The sequence below is a fragment of the Centroberyx gerrardi genome, chromosome 15, assembly GCF_048128805.1.
Source record: "Centroberyx gerrardi isolate f3 chromosome 15, fCenGer3.hap1.cur.20231027, whole genome shotgun sequence".
Lineage (NCBI taxonomy): Eukaryota > Metazoa > Chordata > Actinopteri > Beryciformes > Berycidae > Centroberyx > Centroberyx gerrardi.
The window spans coordinates 12,315,416-12,338,185 of NC_136011.1; the positions used below are offsets into that span (position 1 = coordinate 12,315,416).

The window sequence follows — 22,770 nt, forward strand, 5'->3', positions numbered from 1 at the left end:
CACTGTTGAGCCTCAAGTCCCTCAGTCTGTGGATGTAGTGAACCAAAGTGGACTTTACTTTTTTTACGCACCGGGTTCCAGGAGATACCATTTCTCATTCACTTGATATTTGTTGAAATCATTTGTATTTTTTTTCCCCGTTTTCCTCGGCTTATTTTCTTTGTTGTCGGATATCTGACTGAATAGAAACTGCATTATTGTCAGGTAAGTTGGATGGATGACTTCCGCACATTTTAAATGTCTAGGCAATTCATCTGCCTGTAACGCACTGAAAGACTTTCCCTAACAAAAAATCAGTATAGTATTCCTATAGTAATGTGGAGTGTGTCTGTGGTACTCAACAGTGACTTTATAGTTACCGTATCGTACTTTGTTCCATTTTTCTTTTATCCCCTATTGTATATTCATTATTTCCCTCTAAGTTACATTCCAAAACTGCTGCGCTTCATCCGTTGGGTGACTGAGAAGCTCAAGTGCAATGTTAACATTTGAAATGGTCCAATGACGTCGAAAACAGGCAATAATGACACAAAGCTGCAGCCGCTGCATAACAACCATCTCTATTGTGTTTTCAAGGAGATATGATACTCAGGAGAAGTCTCTACTTGCTGCCCTTATTATTTAATTTCCTCCACGCATTACCTCAAGGTAAGTAAACTAACCTGTTAATGACTATGATGATGAATATTAATTATTATTAATAATTATATCAACACTGCTAATATTATTAATACGTATTAATAATAATAATAATGTACTATAATCTAATAATGTAATGTATATAATTAATATTTATTTATTTATTTATTCATTATTATTATTATTAGCTACTATTCATTGGCATCCAGTCAATTTTGTCCAATATCAACCTTTTCCAATGAAGTGAATTATTTACAAGTTCATTGATTATAAGCATCATCGAAATTGCTCATGAACTCATATTCTTTTTGCATAAAGTAATTTCCTGCCTTTGTTTTCCTCTTTGCTTCCTCCTGTCTGTCTTAAAGATGGTGAGCAGGAGGACGAGACATCATTTGACTTGTTTGAAATCAGCCACATCACACGCAAGACTCTGGGAGCCAAGCAGTTCCGGGGCCCAAACTCTGATGCCCCTGCTTACCGCTTCATCCGCTTTGACCAGCTGCCCTCAGTGAGCGCCCCCATACTAAAACAAATACTGCGACAGATCCAGAACAATGAGGGCTTTGTGTTTGTGGCCAGCATGCGTCAGGACCGCGCCTCACGGGGCACCCTGATTGGTTTGGAGGGCCTTGATGGCCGGCGGCAGTTTGAGATTGTGTCTGACGGACGGGCCAACACTCTGGACCTGGTATACTGGGTGGACGGCTCCCAGAATGTGGTTTCGTTCGAGGATGTGGACTTGTCTGACTCGCAGTGGAAGAATATCACACTTCACATTCACGGGGAAAATGCAAACCTGTTTGTGGGCTGCAGCCTGATCGATAGCTTCATCCTGGACGAGCCTTTCTATGAGCACCTGCAGTCCGAGGGAAGCCGCATGTTCGTTGCGAAGGGATCCATCCGGGAGAACCACTTCAGGGTAAGAGAGAGCCTGTGCCTTTTTGATAGGGGAAGTCTTATTCTCCACGGCTATTTCCGTAGAACAGAATTTCACAAGATCCGTGAACTTTAGTGGCCAATCATCCTTTGTGTGGTCTTTTCCAGTTGTGCTGGGTCAGACATGTCTGTTACCTCTCATAAGTTGCAGGAAACGTCTGTGGTTTTACCTAAGCCTATAATAAAAGCATATTTTAAACCACAGGCTTCCAGCTATAGAGACTAACATGTCCTCTCTCCGAGGTGCCAAATTAGCCAAAACATAATAGAAACTGTTACACAGTCCCATACACAAGTCTCTTATCACCAAACAGGGTCTGCTGCAGAATGTGCATTTCATCTTCGACACCCCAGTGGAAGACGTCCTCCAGAGCAGAGACTGCGAGGTCACCAAGCCAGGTAAGAGGGACTTTTTTTGGATCGATGAGGTGTCTGCATCAGCATTCTTCCAGTATGGGTTGGTAGAAAGTCCTCAAAGTTGCAGAAAGGAGGAGAGCCTGCCATACTGCTACTCTATCAGTGGTTACCATTTGCGTATTTGTATGATTTACACGGCCTAGAAAATGATCCAAGATAGTTTAACTTGCAATCTCCTTTGACTCCATTTCAAGCCCTTTACCATGCCGATGTGATTGGGAAACAGCTTCACATGCAAGGTTTTTAAGCATGGTGTCTGTGTTTTGTTAAATATAAACCGCAGCAAGTTTCCAGACCAAACTGCTTCGCATACTTCCATTGTATGAATATAGCACTTTGGTCTTTCTTTAAGTGGGTCAAAAAGCTTGCAGATTTGATATGTGGCAGGATCTCACAGCATTACATCATGTTTACGGAAACAGCAGTGTCGATGCAGTGGCTTGAGGTCAACCAGTGTGCGTGGTGAACAAAAGGAGATACAGATGCTTACATTTATTTCCATTGGCAGTGGACTCAGGGTAATGCCCTGGGAAAGAAAATAGAAAAGAGAGAGTAAATGCTGTGGTGCAGAGCAGGGAGCTTCCACTTCCAGCTGCACACACACACACACACACACACACACACACACACACACACAGTGAAGTCATGAATTGGCAGATTGGGTTGCTTTTCTCAGCTGAAGCTTTGTTTGCATGGGGAATAGTACCTTGTGGCCCTCAGCAGGCTCACACGCAGAGGGGCTGTGGCTGAGAAGATACAGATATCTAAGTAAAGATCTAGACTATCATCCTTTACAACCCAGCTAGAAGTTACCAGATCTGGAACCAGTGTTCCTGGTCGCTGGAACCATGGTTTCGGTGGACTGTGACAAAGCAAATCCATATGAGGTGTGTGTTTGTGTGTGTGTGTGTGTGTGTGTGTGTGTGTGTGCGCGCATGAGAGAGAGCAGTTGTTGTATTTCTGTTGCCACAAGCAGGTTTGAATTCCAGCTGAATGAGTTTATATGTTTAACAAATGTCACCAAGGCCTGGAAATTGTCTACATGCTGGTACCAGCCAAGGTTCTGCACTGGTAGCAATTCTAATGCCAAAAGTCACTCATAAACTCACACAAGCCACACTCATAAAAGCTGTCATGTTGGACATTAATGAGTCACATTAAAAGTACCCTAGATTTTGCTCTTCTATTTTTTCCCCCTATCTGCTTTGAAAAATAGGGAATGCCTATCAAGGAGAAAAGAATGTGTAAATACTTTTAACAGACAAGCACGCACGCATCCACATGCACACAGCGTGAGGCCGTCTTGAGATTTGAATGAGTCCACCAGACTGGAAAGGAAAGAAAACACAGCCTTGGCTACAGTGGGACATCATTGGGCAATGCAGCGTTAGAATGACTTCTTGATTTAGTGTCCCTGGTCACCTATTAATCTACACCAATTTGCATAGGTAACTCAAAACCAGTTGCAGATATGTGCCTGGTCTTGGCTGAATGATCATTCCCTTCCTTTGTAAACATCCCCCCTATTGTGAGCTCTGGACTCTGGGCCCTCAAATCAGTATGGAAATATAGTTGTGTGTATCTTTGCTCCATCATATAATCATGCAAGTTCATAACTGCAGTTCAGTGGTTTGAGACAGAATGGGGTAAAATGAGGGAATATAGTGGAAAGCATACGTGGAAGTTATGAACTTGGCCCAAACGTGCAGTCAGTCCTACATGGGATGCCCTGTCCTGTTTTATGGGTGGGATGTTTGCCCATATTGTTCAAAGAGCACAGCTGGCAGACACATTACACCGGGCTAGTTTGTTCGACTGGACTTCCTACTCTACATTTGCAGATTGTGAACAGAAGATTTAGGGAACTTTTAGCCTGACAAAGTCCTTCAAACAACCCTATAGGGGGAGACGACCTGATAAGACTGACATTTTCCTCTCCAATTCTGCACCGTAGGGTGAGACTAAAGGATAAATGTATGCAGAGTAAAACCCTCACAGTTAATGAGGAGTGATAAGTACTGTGACCATTAACCCAGCTGGATACCCAAGGGCTTTTTAAACCCTTTGGGATTCTACTGTGTTGACGTCTAGAAAATGCTATCTCAGTGCGTATCCCTGCCCTTGTGCTTGGCATCGGACGTGACAATAAACCTTCTCTGAGGAGACAGAGGAGTCCACTGGTGAGAAGCTGATGCAGCGTGCCGGAGTCTGCCAGCCTGCTGTGTTTATACGACAAACATCACACGCTAGATCCACCAGAGAACCATAGTATGATCTGCTGAAAGGACAAGGCCATGAATCAGCTTCACTGGCTCCTTGTAAATCCATCTGTGTGGTCACCCTAGCCTGTTAAGTACATATTAGAAGTGTCCACTCATCTCAAAGGTCATGGAGATTTATGACAATGGTGTGGTTTTCTCATCACGTCAAGGAGCACCCAGATTTCTACGTTGAGCTCCCTAATGTCACCCCCCTATCTCATCCCTAGTGGAAAGATTTACCGTCCCCATCTCAAACAGATACACTTTTCAAATCAAATACTGCTCACTGAACATCTGTTTTTGGGAACATAATAAACATGGTAATCACCACATTGTTGTGCTCTTTTAGCAAGACAGGAAAACAGGAAATCACTCAGTTCCACGATCAGAGTCCTTGTGTTTCAATCACCATACCTCTCAAATGTGTTTTCCATCACCAGTCATCGTCTATGTTGCTCATTCATTTGCCCGCTCGCTCATTCACCCTGATGTCTCCTTTGTTGCCCTTCCAGACGATGCTAATACCGTGAGCGAGAGCACAGAAATAGTGGATGTGAGTCCCTCCATCACTACGAACTTCATAGGTCAGAAGACGGACGAGACGGGGGCAGATATGTGTGAACGCTCCTGCGAGGAACTCAGCACCATGTTTCAGGAGCTCAATGGCCTGCGTGTTGTCGTCAGTAACCTTATTGATGGCTTGCAAAAAGTGGTAAGTAGCAAATGTAAGAAATGTCTTAACCTCTTTCACTGATTCTCTCATACATAAATTAAGCTAATCGTTACTTGTGTTTGCTTTAGACAAGCTACTGCCTGTTTCCCTGTATGTTACAGGGCAATTTAAATGAATATTGAATCCCCAAAATATCTTTAAAGGAGGGAAAATGAGGGAAAATATACTAGAAAAATATACTGGTTTGCGTTCTTGAGAAGTAATATGATACAATCCTCATTGCAGCAGCCAGTGGGTAAGAAGCCTGAATGAGGTTACTAGGTAACCTACATTGGTTTAAAAGCAAACAGTAAGTAGCTGCGGGGCTGTTTATAGAGTCGCCGGCGATGCCTGAACCCGTTTAACTCATGCTAGATCTGTGGCAGCGCGAGGCAGACAGATTTTATGACATGTTACATGTGGATATAGGAAGTGTTCCCCTGGCTGCGATTGGGTCCAGTCTAATGTCTGGCTGTGTTTAAACAGCCCATGTGCTTCCTCTGGGAGCCTCCCAGCAATAAGAGAGTCTGGGCATGAACCTTGGGAAAAAACGGCTGGGATGAGAAGGGTCCCTGAGGCTCTTCCAGACCAAGTGGTGTCTCAGATTCTACTGCTGCACACTGTTGCCTGCCTCCTCCAACTGAAAGACGCATGCAGAGACACACACACACACGCACACGCACACACATACACACACATGCACACACACACACACACACACACACACACACACACACACCAAAACTTTGGCAGTAATTTATCGACTGACAGTTCCCAAATGTTCAGAAGCCTATCCAGAGATCCCCTAGTCTCCAATCGGGTCGGAGGTTACAATCTGCAAACTGAGCAACACTTTTGAATGGGCTGTTTTTCCAGAAACATTAGCGATATAAAAAAATACAGCACAAACTTGGGAATAGGACTTCAGTATTTGCCATTTGCAGTGATGAGCAATAGCCTCACGTGTGCCTCCCCCAAAGGATTCAGGGTGTTGGCAGGTGTAAGTTACTGAACCTGCAGCTTTCCTCCCTGATGGAATGCACTGTACCTTTATCATAAGTCTAGGTCTTCCTACTTTTTGACTGATTTCCTTTTTGACTGCAAATCTATCTGTTGCCGTATCTTCAGACAGAGGAGAACACAGCCATGAAGGAGGCCCTTGGGAGGATGAAGGACTCTAAGGAGAAAAACATGTGCTGGCAGGATGGCCGTCTGTTTGAGGATAAGGAAGACTGGGTTGTAGACAGCTGCACCAAATGTACCTGCCAGGTAATGCCAAGCAATATGGACATATGTAAAGAACTAGTACAGATATTTTTGACACTGATACAATTGCTATTTATCGATGGCAGGAGTCCAAGATTGTGTGTCACCAAATTACGTGCCCCCCAGTGGCCTGTGCCAGCCCCTCCTTTATCGATGGCGAGTGTTGCCCCGTGTGTATGCGTAAGTAGTTAAAAGACATTACCTTCTTCTAGCCAATGAACACAGTTTATAAACACACACACACACACACACACACACATACATCTCAGTTTCATGCACGGATGACATTTTAAATTCATGGTGCATTATGCCGGAAAAACAATATTCCATGCATATTAAGTTTTAATAATACAGCACTGTTGTAGCCTGTTTGTCTTTGTGAGGCAACCACATATTTATTGGTCAAAATGAACCACACTCAAAATGGCTACTGTGGGCTTCTAAGATTATGTCATGTGAAAAACAGTCTGAAATAAAAAACAGTGTGGTCATTGCCTTTTTCCGTCAACCTTTTTTTTTTTTCTATTTGAACAATGAGGGGATATGTAGAGTGTTTCTAATGCACAAAAAGCAACAAAATCTCTGGTGTTTTTCCCCAGCTAAAGACAGTGAGGATGGCTGGTCCCCCTGGTCAGAGTGGACAGAGTGCACAGTCACCTGCGGGACAGGTACTCAACAGAGGGGCAGGTCATGTGACGCCACCAGTAACCCCTGCACCGGACCCTCCATCCAGACCCGCAAGTGCAGCCTGGGCAAATGCGACAGCCGTGGTGAGAACATTTTCAAATAGTTGGCCTCCAGTCACTCACTGTTCATTTAAATATATAACATACAGAAGTCTCCACCCAGGGTTCTTGGTGTCACCACTGTGATAAATCAATATCAAAGAGTATGTATGCCATTACCACAGCTGCACAATAATGGTGATATAAGACAAGTACTGTTACGCTGACATATGGGCTGGAGGAACTTGGCAGAAATGTTGAAAAGTACAGTTGTGTAGGGTGGAGTTCAATGAAAAATTATATCTTCCAAAGCGCCTCAGACTGAGTTCTCTCCCTCGTAAATCTGCTGAAAATGGATCCATCTGAGTGAGGCTGGATCAGAGGCGGGTTGGACTGTATGGTTGGGTTGCAGGGCGTGCCCAAGTTAATTCCCAATAAATCATTGGCTGAAAGGGTGTTCCACTGTGCAATGACTCACAATTTGATTATTAGATTTATTCGAGGTGGTGTGCCTTTTTGCTAGATTTCTACTTAATGCTGAAATTAATTAATTGGTGTTTGATGAATTGCTGGCTTAACGTGTGTTAGTGCCTGCAGCTAGCATTACTCTGGATCTGGGTGACGGGCTGAAACAGTTTAACCACTGGGGGATAGTTTACCCACGATGACATAAATACTGGAGCGAGCATCTTAGAACATCTTTGAAATTGAGCCATTCCTCTCCAATATCACACAATGTTTACTCAGAGAGAATGTGGTGGCACATTTGCAGAATATACATGCCTTTTACTATTTGTTTGAACGAAAATCTAGAGGATAATACGTAACAGCTGTGTTTTGGTGATCTCTGGCTGACGTGTTTGATGTTTGATGCCCAGTTCGCCAGGACGGAGGGTGGAGCTTGTGGTCACCGTGGTCGTCCTGCTCGGTGACCTGCGGAGAGGGCCAGATCACCAGGATACGCCACTGCAACGCCCCTGTGCCGCAGCTGGGGGGCAAAGACTGCGACGGTAGCGGCAGAGAGACGCAGCGCTGCGACGCCAAGCCCTGTCCCAGTGAGTACGACAGCCCAGAGGGAACACTCAGAAGCAAAATCCATTGCAGCAGTGTCCGTCTTGAACAACCAGATTTGCTCGTGCCTCATGGCTCACCTGAGGCAACATTCCCATGTGTTTTGCACTGGCCTGCTGTCTGGCTCTCAGGAAATGTTGACCCAAATCAGCTCAGTATGTTTTCCCTTGTAGTATTAGGTTCCAGGCTTCTGACTCTCTGGCTGCTTCAGAATTGGGACTTTGAGTGTTCACATACTGTGGTTTAGATACAAACAGCTGGAATATCGATGGAATAGAAAGCATGATGTTAAAAATGTACTAACTTATTGGAATTCAGATCTAATAAACTAATATCTCCCTCCTTGATGTAACTTTGCAGTTGATGGTGGTTGGGGTCCTTGGTCTCCATGGGCAACCTGTTCAGCAACCTGCGGAGGGGGCGTCAAAAGTCGAACTCGTGTGTGCAACAGCCCTCAACCACAGCATGGTGGCAAGAAGTGTCTCGGGGAGGCTAACGACAGTGACAGCTGTAGCAAAAACGACTGTCCTATTGGTGAGCACCAATCACTCCACATCTACTTTTTTACTTAAAACTTATTACAGATTTTTGCTGGATTGTTTGGCAATACATGTGCAGTATATTCCAGCTGGTGGGAATTTACCCTTGAGGCAACAAGTGAAGATGAAAAACTATAGATATTTCCTGGCAATGTGTAAATCCATTTCCTTTTGTTTTACTCATTAATGGTGTCTAAATTCTGTACAGATGGCTGTCTGTCTAATCCATGCTTTGGTGGAGTGGACTGCAACAGTTCTCCAGATGGATCCTGGGAATGTGGACCATGCCCTGCTGGTTTCCGTGGAAACGGCACCCACTGTGAAGATATCAATGAGGTAAATAGATGAAAAAAAAAACATTCCTGCTTTTCTTGTGTGCATAAACCAGACATTTAATTAATACCTCATTTATATTATTACTCATTTACATGTGCTGATGCTTTTCTTTCCACCCTAGTGTGACATGGTGTCTGATGTTTGCTACAAAGTGAGTGGAGTGCAGCGCTGTGTCAACACCGATCCAGGTTTCCACTGTCTGCCCTGTCCAAAGCGTTACAAGGGCACCCAGCCATTTGGTATGGGGGTGGAGGCTGCCAAGAAGAACAAGCAGGTGAGCTACCGTTACTCTCAATCAATGCCAGTATTGGATGATTGATTGGCAGCCATTCAAACACAGTAGTTCTTGGACTGTTAAGAGAAACATAAAGAAGGAAAATGAAGTGTGGTAAATGAAAGCATACAATGTGAGCCTTTAGCTCCAGGCATATTTGAAAAGGCAGTTAAAAATAAGTGTGGATTTTTGCATGTCAGATCCAAATTTATGAATGATGGAAGCTACAGCCCAAGTGATTTACTGACCTAATTTTTGGAGCGTGAGTGTTTGCACAGTGCTAGAGGGAAGGCCCTCGGCCACCATATATGAATGTGACCCACCTTGACCCAGTATCACAGAGGGGAGGGAGAGGGAGGAGAGTTGGGCAACTCTTAACAACAAACACGTGACATATCTCTCTGCTATTTTCATAGTAAGATCAGAGGCAAGACAGTTTCTCGTTATTTTTTACTGTAGATATGTTGAATAGATCAGTGCTATCCTGTGTGTTTCAATACACTGATGCAAATAGAAATTTTTTAAACTTTGGCTCTCCCCAGTAGACTTTTAAAACAGCTCAGTGTTTCCACTCCTGTCACGACTACTGAATGTTAAGCGTATCACTTGTTAATACGATGTGTCAGGATATTAACCACTTGATTGGGGCACACGGCTCTCTGCTCTCTTGCGATCGCTGAATTCATGGAGTCCTTGGAAAGTTGAAGCGTTTGCCATGCCACTCTGACCAGCACTTGCATAACATCCCTTGTGGACCACTTTGCCACTCTTTGGCCTCTGCAGCTGCTTGGCTTTGGTTCGATGCCCCAGTTTTACAAATTGATTTGGGAAAAGGGGAATTGTCTCATAGCTGGCACTTATGGGCTCCATTTCACAGTTTCGATCAAAGGCCTCTTCATGCTGTCACTTTGTTCTCCATGAGCTCATGGAGTGGCATCCAAACTGGAGTTAAGTTCATCCTTTCTTAATGCGTGGCAGCTGTGAATACCCTGTGCTACAATATAAAGGGCAATGGAGGGTCATAGTGGGGTGTATGATGCATTAAGTGGAGATTTCATAAAATCAACTGTGCCTCACACTTACACCAATGCCAAAGGTACTCATATTTCCATTATACTCCATGCCAAGTAAGACTTACAGTACTTTGAAGATACATGATCATGCCTTGATTTTACTGTTATGATATGCTCAGCCTAATTCCACCTGCCCTCCTTTCTCCAGGTGTGCGAGCCAGAGAACCCATGCAAGGACAAGACCCATAACTGTCACAAATACGCCGAATGTATCTACCTCAGTCACTTCAGTGACCCAATGTACAAGTGTGAGTGTAGGATTGGTTACGCTGGAGACGGCTTCATCTGTGGAGAAGACTCCGACTTGGATGGCTGGCCCAATCAGAACCTTGTGTGTGGCGCCAACGCCACCTATCACTGCAAGAAGGTATCTAGTTTCACCCAAGCAGTAAAGTGCATTAACCTGTCTGCAGAAAGTATTTGATATGACCTACATTGCAGTGTATGGAAGCTACATGTAAAAATGTTGAATTTCTCACTAATATTTCAGGACAACTGCCCCAGCCTGCCTAACTCTGGACAAGAAGACTTTGACAAAGACGGTCAAGGAGATGCTTGTGACAAGGATGATGACAATGATGGAATCGTAGATGAGAGGGTATGAGAGTTTTTGTCACATTCACACATTTCATTTCATCATCAGACTTGTGATGTACTTCATGTTACTGGATTCTCTAACAAACATTCCCTCTCCCCTCAGGACAACTGTCCCCTTCTGTACAATCCTCGCCAGTTTGACTTTGACAAGGATGAAGTTGGTGACCGCTGTGATAACTGCCCCTATGAGCACAACCCTGCTCAGATAGACACTGACAACAATGGAGAAGGGGATGCCTGTGCAGTGGACATTGATGGAGATGGTAAAATAATCTCATCAAATTAGAAACACTTTATTAATTTTTTATATATATATTGATGCTGATCAATTTGTATGTCATTGTCTTTGACTGCTATAGAACAGCCATGATGAGCAATGTCATTCTGCAAATCTTAGCCAGGAAAAAAATAGTTGGCACAGAACTGAAATATCGAGATTAGAGACTAGAGATTAGATCAGTTTAGGACAGTTTATTGTTTGTTGTTGTTTGTTGGCAGTTTATTGCAAATGATAATGATAAATTGTGATAAACTGTCCCCTCTGTTTCTCAGAAATTCTGAATGAGAGTGACAACTGCCCCTATGTGTACAACGCCGAGCAGAAGGACACTGATATGGATGGAGTAGGTGACCAGTGTGACAATTGTCCAATGCTGCACAACCCTGACCAGGTACTGTAACATGGTGTATATCATGAAATGCTAGATAATCAATAGTGGGTACAGCAAAAGACCAACATCACTAGTGTCACATATGGCAATAGAGTCTGTTATTTTTTACCATGATTGTTAACCACTGTATGTATCCAACAGACTGACTTAGACAATGACCTGGTTGGAGATCAGTGTGATAATAACCAGGACATTGATGAAGACGGCCATCAGAACAACCTGGACAACTGTCCCTATGTGGCAAACGCCAACCAGGCTGACCATGACAAGGACGGCAAAGGAGACGCTTGTGACTATGATGATGATAATGATGGTATACCTGATGACAAGGACAACTGCAGACTAACACCCAACAAAGACCAGCTGGACTCTGATGGTGAGGATGGAACACTGAAAGGAAATCATAGATCCATTTGGGGAGCAGCCTTGGGTGCATGCCATGTGCTTTTGACCTGAATCTGGATATTGATGTTTCACATATCTGTCCTCTGCTTTTTCCTGTTGGTCTATCCAGTAGAAAATTAAAAAAAAACAAAAAGCATTTGACCTACATAAACAAAGTAAAATTACTGGTGTTAAAATGTATTAAAGTAAAAGTAAAAAGCACTAAAACCACTATTGGGGATAAATTTGAGCATTTAATAATACAGTTAACGTTACCTACACATGCTTGAACAGGTTTGATGCAGATGTAATTTACGATGCAAACATTAACCTAGTAAGTATGATATGCCACTTGTATATAAAAAACTCACAAATTACAGTATGCCCTGACACACATGCCTGCACACTCCATGCATCGGCATGTTGGAAATCTTTCCCCCAAGATCTGTTGGCCTGGTAAGAGGAATGTTGAGACTGTAGCTCCTGTCAGTCTAGCAATTAATAACCTTTAGCTGTAGTTTGATTTATAGCTTGTATAATGGCCCAGTATTCTAGATATTTACTATCTTGGATGGTTTCTTCTAAGAAACCAGAGAGTTCGAGAGTCTGTCTCATGGCCTCCCGGCACTTAGCCCTTGCACTGTTCAGTCAATGATGTTCACATTTTGCTTGTACATTGTTGTTCAGTATGCCATCTACCAGCTGCTTTCTCAGTTCACAATTAGCGGTGCTACAGCAGGTGTGAAATATGGCGACTGTGGAAAGAGTTAAGGACTGGGTCAGCCTCGGTGATGTCATTATGCATGACTTCACTGTGGAGCCCAGGAGGGCACACGCCAGGCTGTGAAGTTTTTATTTCCAACAGACTTGCTCTTGATTAATCCACAGTGCCCAATTTAAGCAGGGTTACCTGGAGTTTGTTTAGCTGTCTGTAACTGGAAACAGGCTGTGAAGGGGGAAGGCCCTGGACGCAGATGCTTTCACACTCTTCACAGCTCGTCAGATAGTGTTTATTTGATAGAATCAGTTTAGTCCCCTGTGCAATAACAAAGAGCCGACAAAAAGCAGCTAGCTACTTCCACGCAGTGGGCTTTATTAGCCACTGGCGTCCTCTCCTCTGAGCGCTCATGGCCTGCAGTCTGGGTCTAATAGACTTCAGACCTCAGATAGTTACAAGTATCAGTGGAAGTTGTCACAGCATGAAAAGATGGCTGATTTGGCTTGCTAGACTTGGCAAAGGCGTTGAAGCTAGTTTCCTGGGAGGAGTTGCTATTTTTTCCATTCAATTTTAATATAAACTTGGAGGAGCACCTCAACTCTCACTGCAGTGGGAATATTATGACAGTAACATTAGCCACCATAGAGATTTTCACAAAGGCTTATGGAAACTAGAACAAAAGCAGAAAAGATGGTGTATATAATGCATGTCTAATTCAAATAAGATAAAAACCTATACATATTGATGATGTTGTAATTAACAGGTGATGGAAGAGGTGATGCCTGCAAAGATGACTTTGACAACGACAGCATCCCAGACATCTTTGACGTTTGCCCAGAGAACAACGCCATCAGTGTCACTGACTTCAGGAAGTTCCAGATGGTCCACTTGGATCCTAAGGGAACCACTCAGATCGATCCCAATTGGGTCGTAAGGCATCAGGGCAAAGAGCTTGTTCAGACTGCCAACTCTGACCCAGGCATTGCAGTAGGTGAGTAGCACACACTCGAATGTTTTCTCTACAACATTTGAAAATAATTTCCTCTGAACATGCAGCCCTGAATAAGATACCAAGCACCATCCTGGCTGAACAGTGTCATGACATTTAGCATCACGCTTCTCTCGCACCACCACAGGTTTTGATGAGTTCAGCGCTGTGGACTTCAGCGGCACAATGTACGTGAACACGGATAGAGATGATGACTATGCGGGCTTTGTGTTCGGCTACCAGTCGAGTGGGCGCTTTTATGTAGTGATGTGGAAGCAGATCACACAGACCTACTGGGAGGACAAGCCCTCCAAGGCCTTTGGCATCTCTGGCGTTTCACTCAAAGTAGTCAACTCTACCACTGGCACTGGAGAGAACCTCAGAAATGCTTTGTGGCACACGGGCAACACTCCGGGACAGGTAGGCTGCAGTCTAAATGCTGTTTGGTCTGTTTAAAAGGCTGCGGTAGTATTTATGTTACGTGTTTTTGATTATTTTACACAGGTGCGTACTCTGTGGCATGACCCCAAAAACATTGGGTGGAAGGATTACACAGCCTACAGGTGGCACCTCATCCACAGACCAAAGACTGGTTTCATCAGGTAGAGAAAAAAAACCACTTTATTCTTCTATTTCAGCGATGTGCAACTTAAATGGTGGGGGCCAAAGAACTAAGACATGGAATCACTATGAAGGCTGTATGTGTATGAACAGATGCTAAGATGCTAATCACAGATGAAACCCACACAGATGCTGCAATAACCTGCAATGAACAGAATTATAGCTACCTAACTAGGTTTCATAATAACATCAGTATCATCTGTATTACTGTTTTTCTGTCACATAGCCTTCAATTCAGTGCAGAAAAGATTGGATATATTTACCAGGATTATAAACTGATGCATAGGTGAGAATAGAAAAAAACGAACACAGGCAAGATCACCAGTGACCAGTGTTCATCTTAGAGACACTTAAGTTCATTTGAAAAAAAAGAAGTTTATAAAACCACTAAAGGGTTGATGAATTTGGTTTAGGTTCAGGCACCTACTACTGCACATAAAGGTGAGGGATTTATATGGGGGGTCAGTGTGTACGGATCGCCAGTTGCCCATCGCTGATCTACAATATAGTAAGCAGCACCATAAGCACACAGTAAGGACTTAACCTTTGTCATGTGTCTTCCAGGGTCGTGGTCTATGAAGGGAAACAGATCATGGCCGACTCAGGACCAGTTTACGACAAGACGTTTGCCGGGGGAAGGTTAGGCTTGTTTGTCTTCTCACAAGAACTGGTCTTCTTCTCCGACCTCAAGTATGAGTGCAGAGGTTAGTAGTAACCCTTTGATCACTTACATTTTCTAACAATCATTTTTATGCTTTATTAGAGAAATAAAGGTGTGTGTTTTTGTGTGTGTTTTTGTGTGTGTGGGAGGGGGAGGGGTGAGGGGTGAGGTGGTGAGCAGCCTATTGAGCCACCAAGACAAATTAATTGGCATATGATTTTGTGTGTGAGGTGTATGTAAGAGAGAGAGAGTGAAAGAGTGTGTCTGTGTGTATAGTGTGCCACTATAGTGTGTGTGTGCGTGTGTGTGTGTGTGTGTGCGTGTGTGTGTGTGTGTGTGTGTGTGTGTGTGTGTGTGTGTGTGTGCGTGTGTGTGTATAAAGGTAAAATTCCACCGAAATCCTAGAGAACCACTACCTGCAATGCCTAGACAGGACCTTCTGTGCTACACTTAAAGGTGCATTCATGCACCTACATTTATGTTAGGACAGGAATGTTGTGGATGTCCTAGTTTGATCCCAGTTTTGATATATGAAAGCAACTGACACATGACAGCTATAGCAGCCTATCCAGCAGTGTGCTCATTATGTTTAAACCAAATGTACAACCATTTTTGTTTTGATTGATCCCCGTGGAAACTATGAAAACAAATTCATTCATCTGTCAGGGTGTTTTGTTCCCAATTTGACATAAACTAGGCTCATCTCATTTGTAACTGTGGGATATTTTACCCAAGCCAAAGGCAATTGCACTGAAAAATGTTGTTATGATTCAAGGATGATAGAAGTTGTTATTTGTAGTTGCAATGAAAAGCCCAGAAGGATCCACTTTGTAATTCCCACTTCTGTCCATTTGGGGGATCTGTTCACCACACATTGCATAGCATTAGAATTGGCTACTAACTTACCCATGAATAAATTATAAATTAGGACATCAGAAACTTTCCTTAGGGCCTTGGCAAGCTAGGTGACACATTCTTGAGTGTATCTTACTATTCTGTTCTTGAGCCTGGGTTTGGCTATTTTTCCAAGGCAAGCATTTCCGCATGCAGACAATTTCGAAGGAGATAAATATCCAAGTGGCGACATCCTCTAACGCGTAAACACACAGACGTGCACAGAATAAATGTAATGTGGTGCAGCCAGCATTTACACATGACCGCCACATTGTGCCAACGTTACACCTACGCCACATGTGTCTAATGCATGTGACTCTATGTAAGACTATGTGTAGGCTACATATGTAAGTCTATGTCAATTATTGGCATAATCTTAGAGGTTTGGTCAGATCTTGTTGGTCTTGGTCTGACAATAGGTAGGCATTGTGGGTACTGGTTCTGTAGGATGTTGGTCTCGGAACACTATAGTGTGTGTGTGTGTGTGTGTGTGCGTGTTGTGTGTGTGTGTGTGTGTGTGTGTGTGTGTGTGTGTGTGTGTGTGTGTGTGTAAATGGCATTAGCGCACATATGCGAAGATCAGAAAGTGAGGGAGAGAACCCTTTCCCTTTTCTGGGTAATGCAGGGCAGGTCTTTAAACCTTCAACATCTTTTTCAATACTCAGATAAACCGGAGTTTCCAACAGTGTTCACAAGGTAATGATGATAAGGGTTGTCTGTTGTTTGTTGGCTGAAGCAAGAGAAAAAGTCACGCTATGTTTCTGCTTGTCAGCTTGTCTAGTTACAATGCCCCAGATGCATTGTGAAAGGCCTTGTGTATTCCTCCAAGGACCTCAGGTCTTCTGTTGAATGCTAAACAGTGGAAAATGAGATTGCTGCTTTTTCACCACTGCAGTCATGTTACTGAAGACACGCTTTTTGATGCACACAACGCAAATCTTTTTTGTTGCTTCACTTTGGCACTTGACTAAGTGAATTTCCTGGAGTGTCCTAGCTTTTTTTATTCTATAAATGTGCCAGTAATGGTAAGCTTTTTTCCCAATCTTTCCACAGATAACTGAATCACGTTGGATAGAAAAACATCAGAGGGCAAAAGACAACAATCTCTCAGACAGAACATCATGTCATTGCTAAATCCATTTCAACGGGAATGCGACTTTCTATGTTTTGCCTTGATCCATCCATTGAAGAGGAAACCATGGCCATTTTCAATTTTCCTGAGTGCCTTACCGTACATGAAATATATTTCCCTTGGAAATAAAAACAGATGAGAGTGGACAAATAAAAAGAGCCTCAGCAAATTATCTAATTATAACTAGTGTACCAATGTCTACATTTTAAAGGGATTCATTGTACAACCACTTACATATGTGCTTTTCTACAGTTTCTTATTTTCTACAGCTTGTAATTGATTTTTTCTTGCTATTCTGTAACGTTGATAAGTTTGTGTTTATTTGGGAATAGAAGCTTGAGGCTCAGTGCCAAGTCCAGGACATTTCATGGCTCCTGCTCAGACTTACAGAGTCTGAATTTACATTTACAGAAAGTAAACTGTAACCAAAGCATTATAATTTAGCTGTCTCAAGTCCATTACCTTTTCTACTCATTCTTATCATCCTGAATGTGTTTTTTTTTATAGAGATCTTGAGTGAATGATTTAAATAGGCCATTTTAGTAAAGTACCAAAGATGTTTATACTAAGTCTGTATTATAATTTCTTTTGTAAATTATTTATGCTCTGCTTTTTTAATTGTTTGTTTGCATTTTTTGCTAGAGATTGTAAATAATTATTTATTTGTTTACACTGACAAAATTCACAATTGAATATTACAAACATCAAGATAACATATAGTATTGCAAGATGTGTAGTGTTGTCATGCACTTACTTGATTTGTTGGTTTACCAAATGAGAAACTGTCCGAGACATCTGGCCTCCTCTTTCAGATAAACTATAGTATAATGCTCTGGAAGGATAAACATAGGCTGCGTCGAGATGCACATGCTGTGTTTATGTATGTGATAGTTACTGCCAGAGTTATTATGGTAGTATGTGTATGTGAAAAAGCCACTGTGTTTATTTTGTTAGCTGTCTAGACAGGGCATCATCATCCCTAAAGCCATATTTCACTTTGGTACAACATGTACAAGATCGTTTTAGTGCACAAACTGAACGGCTCATCACCAAAAATCACCACTTTCTTAATGTGTGTATAAATTGCACCTGTAGAGTAGTACAGTAGATCAAGGTGATAATATTAAGGGTGTAATCTTGCCTGCATGCAGTTGTTGACAGTGAGAGCTAGTGAAAAAACCTAACATCTGACTCCCAGGACAAATAATGTTGGTGCTTTCACTTCTCTGAATTTCTCTGGAGCTTGAAGTGTGTGGGTGCTAATTAGTGAACACAGACTACCAAGTGACATATCACATCAACATCTGAGGTTTAACAGGCAGTGATTGTGTGTGAGGGAGTCATTAAGATTGGATACATACAAACATTTTAGTACATTTTTCATTCATATGCTCGTCATGTGTATCACTTACGGACGTTGTAAACTATCTCTTTATACTGCTCATTGAAAATGAATCCAGATGAAGGCCTTTCGAAAAAAAAAAAACTCCAAGTGTGACTGTGTATGGGTTTGGTTGTATAGTGTGGATCAAGGAATTGTCAGTGTACAACTTTATTGTTGTTAGTCTGTATAGCATTCATGTTCTTCCATGTTGGGTTTCCAGCTTGTTCATTTTGTTGAGGGTTTGCAATGCACAAAATGTAAATTGTTTTTGTATACATGTGTTGTTAGATATACATTTCCTACAAACATTATTGTAAGAGATTGTCCTGTTTCATAAATAAATCATTTGTACACCATGTTGTTGATGATGTCCATGAGGTTTGCCAGGTATGTCATCATATTATCATACTATTAACACATTTGACCACATTTCATTTGTAAAACATTAAAATAAATGAGATTTTCACCCAGATTCCAAACAACGGGATTCTCAATAAGTCCTCATCTGAAGGAAAGACTATTCACTTTGTTGTAACACACAAATCATTGTCACATACTTTATTAAATTGACCATTTACAAGTGAGTCATGCAGCCAAAAAACAAAATGTCCACATGCACTAGCAAATAGCAAGTATTTGTTTTCCTTCAATCCATAATTTAAAATCAAAATGACATTCACTCAATGGTGAGGTCGAACTCAGTACTGATGTCAGTGAGACCAAACCTTTGACTTTTCATTTTGTTGTGCACAAACATTTACACACCTCTTGTTTCATTTGCGATAAACTGAATCATTGGCAAGTATTTGTTGAACTATTCATGTCACTCAGAATTCACATTTAGGTTGTAGATATAGGATTTAAATAACATTTTCTCTCTAGATTTGTTCAAATTTTGCCCTTTGAAAGGTATATCAAGTATATCAAGTTATTCCAATACATTTCTAGGATGGACTCCAGTCCAGAACACATAAGCATGTGAGACTATATGAGAAAATATACACAGTGGAATCCAGTTCCTGAGGTTTTTTTTTTTTTTAAAAAGCCTCCCACCTTTCCACTTTTAAAGAAAATCAACCTCAACCCAATGTGAAAGAACATAATGTCTCATGTCCAGTATCCCTATTATCTCTCATAGTCAGATAAGATTAGAGAAACTGCCTCATCATGGTCGAGGTCTTTGCCATACTGGTGACAACTGCAGCACAGAATTTGCAGAATCTCATTGTTTATCTGAGCAGGAAGAGAAAAGCCCCAGAGGCGGATGGAGGGGGATGAAGTCTGTGGTTTTAACCGCTGCATCAGACCAGCTGTCCTCTGGGTGCAGGGCAGCAGGGAGAGAGGGGGTTAACTAAATGATGGGAAGGCCAGGAAAAATGTGCTATTAGGGAATATGGGGAAGTCAAAACGGTGCATGCAGCTCTGTGGCAGAGATATTTGGGTTGAGGCCTTTGGAATAGTCAACGTGGCATACACCGAAGACCGGCTATGGGTCTGGCACTAGCGGCTGGTTTCGAGCCCGCAGCACGTTCCAGGGTGGTTCTCAAGGCTGTGTGCCAGCGGATGTCAACGTGTGACACAGTAAACCAACGTTTTCTGCTGAGGTGGGTCTTTAGCAACCACCAAACATCTCAAAAAGCATGAACTCCCTCAAGTAAACTGGCTGCAATTAATTGAAAGAATATTTAACTGATGAAACAAACGTTCAGTTAACCAGTTGCTTTTCATAAGAAAATCTGTGATGAGGTGATAGATTTGGATCGACACCAAGGATGAGTTCATCATTGCTGAACTGAATTATCAAAAGACTTTAAAGATCGGATAGTCTGGTGTCAGTTATGTATCTAGCATGGAGTCACGGATGTGGAGCCTGGCACTAGATTGTCAGTTTAAACAGCGTGGAGAGACAGACATGCAGCTAGAGAGCCTAGGACGGACAGGGAAGCCTCTTATACAAACACAGGTCTAAAAGGAGAACTGTTCAGTGTGATGTTCCACTTCAGTCACAGTAGTGTGAAATACCGGCCTGTCTCTGCTGCCCCCCCACTCTACCCACCGCTGATTTTCTCCAGTCCATACCAATTCCACTTCCTCTCCTCTCTCTTTCCTCGAAATCCATTTTTCATATCGTCTGCAAAGTGACTGCATGAACCCGTAACAGTCTAGGTGATGCTGAGCGATCTGAAAGCACTGAAGAATGGAGCGTTCCAAATGGAGGGAATACAAACTGCAGTCATTCACTGAAGCCAGCATGCAAATATTATGTCTGAATCAATGGCTTTAAGGAGGTATGAATGACTACCCAAGTCACTGTTGATACACTGCAAATAGTATTCATCTTAACAAGTCCTTTAATAAAGTATTGAGTCCTAAAATCTTCTGCCAGTGGGGTGAAGCAACTTCACTTGCTTCCAGCACAAATCAACTTCTTTCAAGAACTTGAATTGAAATGTCTTTTTCTTCATTCTAGTGGAGAGATCTGCCTTATTTCAACATATTGACACTTGTTTGTAGAAAATGAAACAGGTGAAAAAGATGTAATTACATCACATTTGAGGCAGAATGTTTCATTGGTTTCAAGCAAATTAAGATTTTATGACTGAATATGTGACTAAATGACTTAACGTGCATATTTTTCAGTGCATAACACAGTAGAACCTCTTATGATTACCGTCATTGGAGTAAAATTTCTTTGTGAATTTATGGCACTCTATTTCTCTGTCATCTGAATTACGAGAGAGTGCTTTAGTGTCAAGAAATCAAATCTCACCAAAAACCTCTACTCTTTTTAGCACCAATACAAAATCTCAACCAAGGCTCAAAACCCAGCTCACCCATTGCCACAACAGCATCAGCAGCAGAAACATAGTCTCAATCAAAGAGGGATGATAGGTTTGACCCTCGAGAAGCACATGCATTTTGCTTCTGCTTCCCGGAATCCCAGTGAAATCAGCATTTAGTGTTTCCCACTGGCTATTTTAATGAGCAAACCTCTGTTGTTGCTGAACGAAGCGACTGAGGGCCTGCCAAAGGCAAGTGTGTTAGGAAAGAAGTGGGTCTGTCATTTGAAATAAAATAAGTCATTTATTTCAAGACATAAGTTCCTCTAGTCATTGGGAAAATATCCATAGCCCTGTCTTACTGCCAACCTTGGGGGCGCACACTCATTGCTCCCAGAGAAGAGGGGTGCCAAGAGTTTTGGGCTGCAGGCTGAAGTGCTGCATTACATGGACTCCAAACTGTTTGCATGAAGCTCTTTCATATTCTTTGATATTCTGATGCTTCAAATGACTGACAGCAAAAGGTGGTACAGTAGTTAAATAGCAAGAACACAAAAGAAGTTAAGGGAACTTTCACCTGGAAAAGGACTTCCGTCTTCTTCGACAGCAGTAATTACGTGTTTGGACATTATCTCAAATGCAGACTGAATAAGACACCCATCATCACAGGTGTCCAAATTCAAGACCACCAAATGGAACTGCAGTTTTCAATGAAAAATTGTATGATCTTCAAAAACAAAGTCCAGGGGTGTTAGAGTGAAGCTTGTTTCCACTTAGGCCTTGATGGCACTGGTGTGAAACAGGGAACAGATGCACTGAGTCTCATTAAATCAGGTTGTGAAGTCTTGGCCTGGCAGTAACCTTGCACAAAACAAAGCCAGACAGTCCAGATAGCTGCATGTGCTATAAAGTGTGATTTATCTGTCCTACAACAATGAACTCAGATCAAATACGAACGATGCGCCCTCATATCTGTTGGCAAGCCGAGGCAATCATGATACGCCTTGTTTTCCTCTGTTTTGATATAAAGCATTCTTCCTTTAATCTTTGAGGTATTAACCAAGAATGCAAACCTCCGTGAAATTGTTTGATACTTGGAAAGCATGTGCTGGCTGCAGGTACCAGAGTGTGTCTGTGATATTGAAGCCACAGTCACAAAACAGAAGGTCCTGTATCACAGTGGAATCTCACTGCAGGAGGCCGTGCATCAAAAAAGCTAGGCTCTCGGCTGGAGGACTTATAACTTGACTTATAACCGCTGTCAGGTAAAAAAAAGAAGCTGAACCAGTCCAGTGACCCATTGCATTGAGAAGTAATACATTTTGACATTACTAGCGTGGCTCAACGGAGAACACAGAATTTTCTGAATGTACAGCCTACCTAAACACTTAAACTAAATGAATGTTGAAATGGTGGGACATGTGACAGACTCATAAGTTCCAGCTGTAAACCAGACATGCGAGCGGCTCTGCCATAGACTCAGTGATGGGTGCAGCAGTTTTTTGCTGTCCATCGGTGGCATGTGGAGAAGTGTCAAAGCCTTTGGCACACATAAACACCTTTACACAGTCCAGACTCCACATTACGCACCACCTGCACCTGAAACAACAGTCAAGTTAAATCCGCGAGCTGCTCATGAATTGTCACAAGCCGTAAACTGAAAAAAAAAAAAATGGAACAAAATAATG

The 22,770-nt window shown here is 42.4% G+C and overlaps 1 protein-coding gene across 2 annotated transcripts; it reads left to right on the forward strand.

Moving 5' to 3' along the window:
• The first annotated feature begins 43 nt into the window (after nucleotides 1-43).
• thbs2a (thrombospondin 2a) lies at nucleotides 44-18,658 on the forward strand. Of its 2 annotated transcripts, XM_071897940.2 has the most exons (23): nucleotides 44-204; nucleotides 577-648; nucleotides 1,008-1,561; nucleotides 1,893-1,977; nucleotides 4,769-4,968; nucleotides 6,097-6,237; nucleotides 6,321-6,414; nucleotides 6,834-7,004; nucleotides 7,838-8,014; nucleotides 8,391-8,564; nucleotides 8,778-8,905; nucleotides 9,027-9,179; nucleotides 10,401-10,619; nucleotides 10,743-10,850; nucleotides 10,953-11,112; nucleotides 11,402-11,520; nucleotides 11,662-11,896; nucleotides 13,386-13,613; nucleotides 13,759-14,030; nucleotides 14,115-14,212; nucleotides 14,796-14,935; nucleotides 16,452-16,482; nucleotides 16,840-18,658. In XM_071897940.2, the coding sequence occupies exons 2-23, from the start codon at nucleotides 582-584 to the stop codon at nucleotides 16,841-16,843; spliced, it is 3,558 nt and encodes a 1,185-aa protein (XP_071754041.1). In that variant the 5' UTR covers nucleotides 44-204; nucleotides 577-581; the 3' UTR covers nucleotides 16,844-18,658. The 2 variants fall into 2 exon arrangements, with proteins under 2 accessions (XP_071754041.1, XP_078144721.1); XM_078288595.1 differs by lacking the exon at nucleotides 16,452-16,482.
• Nucleotides 18,659-22,770: the final 4,112 nt, after the last annotated feature.